The following is a 9,859-nucleotide window of genomic DNA, read 5'->3' on the forward strand; positions in this document are numbered from 1 at the left end:
ACTTCAGAGAATCAGGCATCACAGGCAGCGAGCAGGGGATCTTTAGAAACTGTATGCATGGACAGAGCTGGTTTTGAGCTCCAAAAAACCTGCAGCTACCTTGACCTGGGGAACATAAACCTTCATGGGAAGTCCCAGATGTTTTTATAACATAAAGAAGCTGCAGACATTTTTTCCTAAGGTCGGCTGTGAAAGTATTTAGTGATCACGAGTGCTTAAACATCCAGCTGGTCCCTAGCACGTCCCGTAGCTGTTAACCCTGCCTGGCTTTGACACATCAGCACGGTGCAGCTGGAACTGATGCAGAGGCCTGACCCTGCTCCGGGGACTGGCACAAGCTGCTTCTCCTCGGCCTGGCACTCCCTGGTCCCTGCCTTTGATCCTCTGGGCCTTTGCTGTAGCTTTGTGTGGTTTGCCTGCTTGAAGAGCAAACAACCAGGAACAAGGACTGCCTTACACTGCTTGTATCACGACACGATTTATGAGGACTAACGTGTCCCACACACAACAACGAACACACAGTTCGGGTGTTTCTGTGAGTTACCTGCTGCAGTGCATGAGAGCCGCAGTCAAAACATGCTTCTAACACCGCACAGTGAACCTGGAAAAAACAGCAGCATTTTGGGGGAGCTATGAACTGTCTTACACCATCACCAACGATCTCCTTGCAAGTCCACCATCATCTGAAAAGGCATCACCACTGCTGGTGTTGTCAGCGGAGAGACCGAAAACAGGCCAGGCACTGACGTGGGTGGCTTTCTTCGGCATGCCACCTGGCCAGAGACTGTAGCGGGGAAGATGCACCACATTCCCGGCTTAAGCAATGACATCTTGAAGAAACAACCTGAAGATCAGCTGACATGCTCACTTTGCATAAATCTCAAAAGCAGAATTTATTCTGAAGGACAGACGTGGCTCACTCTGGGAAGACACGTAAAGGAGGCAGCAAGCCAGGAAGCTCTGGCGCTGTTTTCCACTGTGGAGCTCATTCACTGCTGCCCCCATGGCTGGAGCTCCCCCAGCCCGCCGAGCAGCACGGTGCTGGGCACGGTTTGAGGCAGTCCCAAAGGAGCGTGTGCTGCCCCGACCTGAACAGTTGGCACAGCCCCCTCCGAGATCCCGGAGCGTGACCACACAGCACCTGCAAGGGCCAGCAGCAAACACCGACCAAGCACCACGGTCACAGTCACGCTCTGAGGGCTGACATGGCACCTCCTCCTCGTCACATCGGCCGCCACAGGCTCAGCAGACACCCGCCCGAGACACACGTGGTGGGTCTGGCTCTGCACAGAATGCAATCTGCGTGAAATCACTGCACGTCCGCCACAACAAAAGCCTCCGGAGCATCCGCACGCTCCTTAGGAACTGCGCTGCTCAGGGCAAGGCAGAGCAACAGGCTTAAAATCAAGATCATCACAAATAGCTACTAAAAATAACTTTTGGATGTTATTTTGGGATTCAAAAATTTATTTAGAAAATAAATTAACTACCGTATTCTTGCTTCCACTTATTTCCCAGAAGAATTTTAACCATACAAAAACAATCTACATATTTTTGAAAACTATGTTGCTTTCAACATTTTAATCATCTAACTAGAAGGACCCAAGAGTCAGCCTTGCTTTTGTTCTCTACTTCCTGATACTGCTAGCTAAAACAACTACCTAGTTTTTTTAAAAAAGATGCAGTAACTAAATAACAACTTTGGTAGCGCTACAATGGCCTAACATGTAGGCTTAAAGCTTTAGTACTACCCGAAGTGTAAGAGCAACTGTTCCTGTCTGAAGTATCAACTAATATCACAGAAGCCTGAAGATTAAAGTTTTATGATTTCAAAACTAAACAATTACATACCTAGGGAAACTAAGTCACCAAAATCTTAGGTTATGCATATCAAGTTAAGCATTAGTATAAAATCACCACCAAACTCTTTTTATATATACGACTAATAAAGAAATACAGGATAAAGTTTTTAGAAAACCCAAACAGGTGAACCCTTTCCTCACACAAGTTTGGGCCATTTCCACAAGCTTTAATCTTGCTTTTCTGTAAGTTGGCCTCGTTTCATCACTGTCCTTTAACTGCAAAGCAACTAAAATGCTTGCATGCATGTTCAAAAACTTGAAGCCACTATTATAGTTCTTCTAGCGCGAAGAGAACAGCAGGTTCATTATATGCAAACAGAAAAGCTGTAGAAAGAAGTGCTGTGTACTTTAAAGCAGCCATGACCACATTGCTTATGAATATCATCCTTCCCGACCTAGACACTGGCTTTTCAGCTGCTACTGCCCAAAGGCATCAACAACAAAGCCGCTTTAATCATCTCAGAGCTTGCTTTCTCCCCCTTTAATATCAATACAATTTCTATCAGATGCAAAGACTGTCTTACAATTTGTGGCCAAGCTGCACTAATTAAAGAACCTCCAATCTTCAAGATTTTGGAAAATATCAAGTACAAAAGCACAGCAGACTGCACTCTTACAGTGTGCCTCTCAATTACAGGTTTCTTGGGCAAAGGTGAGCATATTTCACACTCTTTCTGTTGAGAAGTGCTTAATTAAACACTGTACATAGTTTTTTCTACATAGACAGCAGAAAAGCATCAAAAATGCTACATGCCCTCCCCTACCACTCCGTGGTTTCCCTTCACTCACAGTACCATAAAAAACTGACCTTCTTTCCCAGAAAGAAACCACCTTTCAGTTTTCAAACCTATGCTCTGTAGCAAGCACTAGCACATCATCTTTAAGGTTAGTTCTTGTGCAAGCAGCACAGTTTGCTTTGGTGTAAGGGAGCTTGAGATGATCCTGCTGAAGGGGCAAGGAGCCTAACCTGGCTTCCCAGATGCTTTGGCAGAAGCTGTGCCACAAAATGGATAACCAAGATTGCTGGGTTTCTGAAAATGTCAAGTGATCACAGACAACCCTTTAACTGACAAACCAAAGAACAGTATCTTGCCTCCTGCTTTGATTAGGGAAATTCTTGACCATGCCTGTTGCAAGACAGTATGACTGTGAACTTCCAAAATTGCTCATGGTACTTTTGAAAATTAATAAATGGGACTATATGAGCAATGGAAACTGAACAGAGAAGGTATCTCCTGCCTTAATCTCCCAAAGCTAACATCTGGAAGTTACCAAGTACAGTATATTCTGTTCAAGTTGGGTGGCAAATACCTTTCCCATCAATCACATCCCTGGACGTCTTTTGCTTGTTCAGTCGAAAGCTAAGATAAAGTACCTGGCCCCATGAATTAAAGAACATAAAGGACCAAAGAGAAGTTGCCTCTCCTTTCCAACACAGACAGGCACCATTTATTAAAACTATGGGATAAAAATCCGCCACTGGCTCCAACAGCAACAACCTCTCTGAGGACTAAAACTTCCAAGAAAGCAAGTAAAGCCAAAAGGATTTTTCTTCAAAATCCTACTTCTTAAGGTCTTCAAGAACTTGAAAACTTAGCAAGGTGCATATAATAAAGAATAGAATCTCATATCCATACTGAAATGTTAATTTCTTACGCACTTTACATCATTTTTTCATTCCATGGGTATTTATGCCTATTTGGATTGGACCAGGTAGTACTTGCTCAGTGCTAACCCACAATCATGAATTCTGGATTCAATACATATTTGTAAAAGAAAACACTATTCTGCCTCTTCCTTGGATTTTGGGAAACGCAAAAAAATCGTATCAGCTTTTACCACAAACTTCAGAATGTGAAAATGAAAAGCACCCTCTAAGAGCCATGAAGTAGATGCTGATAATGCAGAGACACCACACTCCTGCTCTTTTTGATGCTACAGCCACGCTCACCTGCAGAAAACTTGAGAGGTTTCCAAAACACAGCAAGACTTAGCTCGTACCAGGGTGAGAGAAAAGGCAGTAAGTGCGGCCAGATTTTTTACAAAACTCTGTTATACTTGCAGTTGTACACCAAATTAAAACCAGAAGGACTACGCGACAGTTTAAAGCAGAAAATCCAACATGCATTCTGAGGGCCTGTCCAGAAAAGGCCAACTTTTCCAGAATTAATTCCAAGTTATTCTTCCATCCTCCAGCACCCCTGCTCATGGCTCTGTGCAGAGAATTTCACTCCAGAGCTGTGTCAGGCACTTGGGTTATCTCCCTCCAAGGATGGGACTTCTCTCCGTCCAGCCGATGGTATTTGTTCAAACGGCTTCTTGTAAAGCTAGCGACTGATTTTCTTGCCTTTTAAGCAAAGGGTAAACCACGTTCCTCTAAAATTTGACAGAACAGGAAGAGTCTACCTGCTTTTTTCAAGTGCGCTGCATCTTGTATGGACACATTTAAAGTGTTTCATCCTTGTGCAAAAAAAACCCATCTTAATTAGTACCATACTGACATTCACAGGCCAAACAAATGACTAGAAAGAAACTTCTTACAGACATTAAGTAATAGCTTTCACTGTTGGCTGAGAAGAAGAACGTCTGGAAGGTCTGCTCAGAGGAAAGTCCTGAACAATGAGGAAACCCACAGGGTGCACCCCTGGGCACCACAGGGTCACAGCACTGTCACTGTGTCCCTTGGCCAGGCTGTCCCATCTGTGTGAGGAAAGAGATGGAAAAGAAGGGAAGGAACAGAAGGAACAGAAGAAAAACTGCATTTAAACAAACAAATCAAAAGCAAATTACTACAGAGCCTCGTCTTGTGCACAGCTTTACATTTATAGAAATGGGTGGATTCGATACGGCCAAGCACACTGAGCATCTTTAATAAAAAAACAATCTCCAGAGAAATTCAATTTTTTGTATACTAAACTCTTTGGAAGATGTACCTGTTGAAATTACTGGCGTTGGGTGCTTGAAATCTCTCCACCTCTGCAAATCTAAAAAAAATCTGGTTCTAACAGACTACACGTGACAGGGCAGGGCTTGGTCCCCTACAACTGCTGCTGCTGAGACCGCAGAAATGGAAAATCATTAAGACTCTCGGGGCCATTTTCACCTTCTCCCCACTGCGAGATCTGCTTCCTTGATTGTTTCTTACTGAGTATTAAGAGACACAAAGCAAAAATTTTCTATCAGCAATCTTTAAACCCCCAGCACAAACTCTCAGGGCACAGTACCAAGTTGTTTTAACAGGCACTTTCATCTTTTCCCCCAATTTTGTGATTGCACCCTGAGTCCATAGCTCCTCACTACCGCCCCGCACCGCTCCCTGTTGGGTGTAACACTCATTAAATATCATTAGACAAATCATGCAATGAAAACCTCCCATCACAAGTTTAGCCCATGCCTCATCAAACTGAAAGCATGAATTTTTTTAATAAACTCTTTTCACATGACCAACTCCCAGTCTCCTAATTATTACTGCTATTTTTTAAACTCCATCTATTTCACTGGCATCCTGAATAATTCCCATGTCATCCCACCATAAACCTACAAAGAAGGATTACCTCCACCACAAGTCTCCTTCTTTTTTAAGGGTTCAGTCCAAAACCTAGAGGAATTACTATAAAAATTTCTTCTAATTTCAGGGGCCTCTAAATCATTTTACTGCTTATAACGTGTGTGTGTATGTATTTTAAATATCTTAAGGATCTTAAATAAATGGAAAAAAATACTTTTCCATAGGTATGGCTAGAAAAACAGGCTCGTGCTACACATAAGACACCTTTGAATCTGCTAAGGTTTCAAGACTAGTAATGCCACAGCGCATGTGGTCTGGCTTTCTGCCCCACTCCTCCTTGCTGGCACTATACAACCTCCTACTCTCCCCTAAATATCCTCCACCCACCTTCTCACAGTGGACACAAGCCACCCCCAGCACTCAGAGGAGTCCCTGCTGACTCATTTCATCATTATCTTACTATGACATGAATTTCCTTCAGGTAGGAGTAAGGAATATTGGGTCTTGACATTTTACTCACAATTTCATCTCACAATAACGACCGATTTTCATTCATCTCTACTTGAAAAAGACAAAAAGATTTTGGGATGGCTCGCAAAATGTAACTTCGTGCTACATATATATGGTTTCTTAATGCAAAGATTTTCTGAGCATAAAAATTATTTTGCAAAACACTGCCATCCCCAAATAAGTCTTTAGGCAGCTTGTGAAGTACCTGTCCCCAATTCAAACTTCCCAAGGATGATCCTTGCGATTTCAAACACAGTCTCACGTGTATCATACTGTGAAGACCACTTAAAAAATTACCCATTGGCATCACATCTTCTCTCCTTAGGCATTATTTGCTACAGGAAATGCACATTACCAGGTCAGTAATTATACTGGCTGTCTTTCAGGTACGGCTCCAGATACCACCCCACGTAGAAGTATACAGGGCTCTCAATGATTTGCAGTCTGGCTGGTTCAACGCTACCACTTCTTTCTTAAAAGCATACCAGTTGAGGTCGGTTTAGGTGGAAATCACAATTCAGTAACCGAGACTCCACATAGGATGCCTTCATGCGTTTCTCCAGGATTCATTTCTCCAGCTGGTCTCATGAGGCTTACACTTAGCCACCCACAGGGAAGCGCACAGAGCAAAGTGTCTCCCAGGCTCTGCCTGGTGGCGCTGTGCCCAGGGCCATGTTCTCACTGGTTTATATAGACACCTACATGTATGTTTTTACATATTTTTTTACATAATTTTACATAGCACAGAATTTTTGACCCTGTTTTGTTCTCCTCTCATCCCTCAAATAATGTGAGCAAATAGACTTTTGGAAATTAGAAAACCTGTAGATTTGTATGTATGTTGATGAAGAAACCCTACCAGTTTATTGCTGAAAACTCCATCTGCTGCCCCTTTAGCCCTCGGTCCCCCATTTCCATTTGTTATATTATGGTTTAGCTTAAATGTTGTCCAAATAAACGACAAGGCTTTACAACACAGGGACATGGCTTCAGACAAATTAAATTATCATTATGGCAGCAAGAAATTAAATTCTACCATCATGACAACAACCATGCAGCAATCCTGCCCCACATCCAAGCAATCCTCTCTGCGGCAGGGGGAGTTTGGCGTGGCAGGAGTAACTCCCCAGATGCCAGAAGCAAGCTTCCCCCCAAAAGGCAAAGAAAGGGGGGCGTGAGCCGTCCACCAAGCTACGCCAAGGGAGATGTAAAAGCCTCGTGCTGAAACCAGGACATATAGATTATGAGGATAAATTTGTTTACCGAAATACCAGCTGGGAGGGAGCGCTAGAGATGCTCTAGACCAAACTCTCGCTTGAAGTAATACGCAGGATTTCCTGCCTTGAGTTGAACGATATTTGGGCCAATATGAGTGAGCATCCCAAAATGTGCAAAGTTTGGAGAATGCCACTGCCTGCAGTCTCTGAACAAGATATGAGAGGCAGCACCCTTGAGCTTGCTGCCTCACAACCTCCCTCACCCGTGCCACCCCATTCAAGCACTACAGCTTGACAGTTCTACTGACAAAAAGCAGCTATTTCCCTTCCCTTTTTACTGAGGACTCCTCTGCATCATCTTTGGAGGAAAAAAACCCCTTAAAACTCCCAGCCTCCTAGTAAAACCCACCTAACCTTTACAAAGCCAGCTAAAAACCGTGCTGCTTACTCAATTCACAGAATCAGTGATTCAGCCTGCTTCCTCTCCAAACGAGGAGAGCTCACCACAGCACTCGCTCTGAAAATACATCAGACCAAGACACAGAAGACAGATAAGCAAGGTCTGAATCTTGCAGACTCCAGCCTCAGCATGAGCAGTAGGTTTGATGAACTGGCCAGACCACGCTCTTACTTTGATTTAAGATGCTCTTCCCAATTCCTTTTCCTTCTTGGAAATACTGATTTATGGGCAGCCTCTGTACAAAGTGCCTCGTTAATTATTTTTCAGAGCAAGAGTTTAGAGTGGAGGATCCTAACTTACAGCAAGAACGGCAGGGGATAAGCACAATGTTTTAATTCCTTTTTTTCACAGTGATTTTGCTTTATCACTTGCCTCTGCAAAGACATGATAGGCAAACGAGAGATGTGTCTGAAAAGCGGCACAGCTCCCAGCAAGGCAGAGGCACCCTCCCTTCGAGCTGCTGGGACGTCTCAGTCCAGTTTCACACGTGTCCAAATGACAGAGGTTTCCCAACCCTCTGGCATGAGCTCCCCATTCTAATTCTACACTGATGTCCAGGGCAAACACCTGCACAACTTCCTCTTGCACAGCTGTGAAGAAGCTAACAAGCTCCCTGAATTTCCTATTTTTTTTCCAGTAATCGGAATTTAAATTATTTAAATTATTATAAATAAATTATTATAAACAAGAATTTAGTAATTTTTGCAGCCTTTTCAGGTGCTCACAACCACCTTCAGTCAGGGAGCAGAAAACTTGAAATGCTGAATGTGGAAATCCAATTTTGGCTGCAGCACAGGGATGAGTGTAAAGCAAAAAAAGAAATCCATAGGGACTGCACCCTCGTGGCTCTGATGGGATCTGAAAACACCCTCCACGGGCAGCAGAAAATGACAACACTGAGGGGACACTGTAGAAAAACCTCGGCATACGAGGCCAGCAGCTTTGCTGACTGCTTTTTGGGTGAAAGCCATTTCATATTTGGACATCTTTCCCACTACAGGAATCTCTTGAAAGATCCACTGTGATTTCAGAAGAGTCCTAACAGAGAAGCAGTTCAACATTTTCACCCTCTCTACACCACAAAAACCCTCCCAAAGCAGCAGAATAAAAGAACAAGCTCAGCTGCGAGCACCACCCAGGAGTCACCCTGTGGGGTGAATCACCAGCACCGAGTTTGATCTCCCAGTCCGCAGTGGCAAGGATGTGTAACACACCGTACTGGAACAGGGCTTCCCTTTCACATGCAAACTTTTATTCTGCTTGTAGATCTCCAGGCTTAAAATTTGCCTTGTAAATACTTTACCTGCTACTGTACCGATAGAGCGTAGGTAGACAGGCAAGAGACAAATGTATTTCATCTTTTAACTACTGAAATAACAAAAATACCCCCAAAATACAGAATTATGCTCTTTTCCTTTGTAATTTAAAAGCAATATGCGTAAACCTAAAGCAATTTTTTGTTGTTTTCTCTCTCCTAACATTTTAACGGGATAAAAAAGTTGGTCTTACACAAGGCTGAGTAGCTCCCTGGCACACCCACCTAGCAGTTCTCCCGCTGCCTTCAACGGGCTTTGCAAAACATCAGCCCATACGGTCTTGCCCCAATCCACCCTAGCAAAACCCGGTGCCTTACAGGTTTCAGCCGCCGGTGCTGTAGCGCCGGGACCTCGCTGCCACACGGCCCGCGGCCGCCCGCCCGCACCTCCGCACACTCGGGGGCTTTCGCCGCCTGCTCTTCGGCACGCTGTCACCCGCCCGCCGGGAGCCTGCCAGGCGCTGCCGTTCGCAGCCCGGCCGCCCGTCCCCCGCCGGCCGCGCTCCCTCCCCGAGCACCGAGCAGCCTGCCCCGACCCCGCCGGCCCCACCGCCCGGCGCCCGGGCCCCGGGCCGGCGGCTGCACCGCGCCCGGCCCCCCGGGGACCCCGCCCGGAGCTGGGGCTGCCCTCCACTCGCCCCCGGCTCTCCCTGCCAGCCCCCCGGCAGGCGCGCCGCCCGCTGCAGCGCTGTCCGGACGAGCCGCCCCGGCAGAGCCCTACCTCGGATGTAGGCGCACTTGCTCTCGTCCAGCAGGCTGGAGGCCGAGCCGCCCATGCTGCCGGGGCGCAGCCGGGCGCAGCTCTGCGGGCGCTGCCGGGGAGCGCCGCCGCCCGGCCCGGCCCCGCGCTCCCGCCGCTTCCTCCCGCAGGCGCCGCCTCCCGCCCCCCGCCGCCAGGAGGAGGCCGGGCCCGGGGGGGCTCCGCCGGCCCCGCTGCCCCCCGCCCCCCCCCGGGGCGGCCCCTTGCCTGTCTGGGCGCTGAGGAGC

General features: G+C 46.3%; 1 protein-coding gene across 1 annotated transcript in view; it reads right to left on the minus strand.

Annotated features, from left to right (window-relative positions):
- Positions 1–9,747, minus strand: part of NIBAN1 (niban apoptosis regulator 1) — a 70,105-nt gene extending 60,358 nt beyond the window's left edge. Inside the window, exon 1 of the mRNA XM_080407533.1 lies at positions 9,594–9,747. Coding sequence (XP_080263659.1) covers positions 9,594–9,648 — 55 coding nt within the window. The 5' untranslated portion in view covers positions 9,649–9,747. The remainder of the gene's footprint in view (positions 1–9,593) is intronic.
- Between the last annotated feature and the right edge of the window lie 112 nt (positions 9,748–9,859).

This window comes from Falco punctatus (genome assembly GCF_963210335.1).
Source record: "Falco punctatus genome assembly, chromosome: 11".
Classification (NCBI taxonomy): Eukaryota; Metazoa; Chordata; class Aves; order Falconiformes; family Falconidae; genus Falco; species Falco punctatus.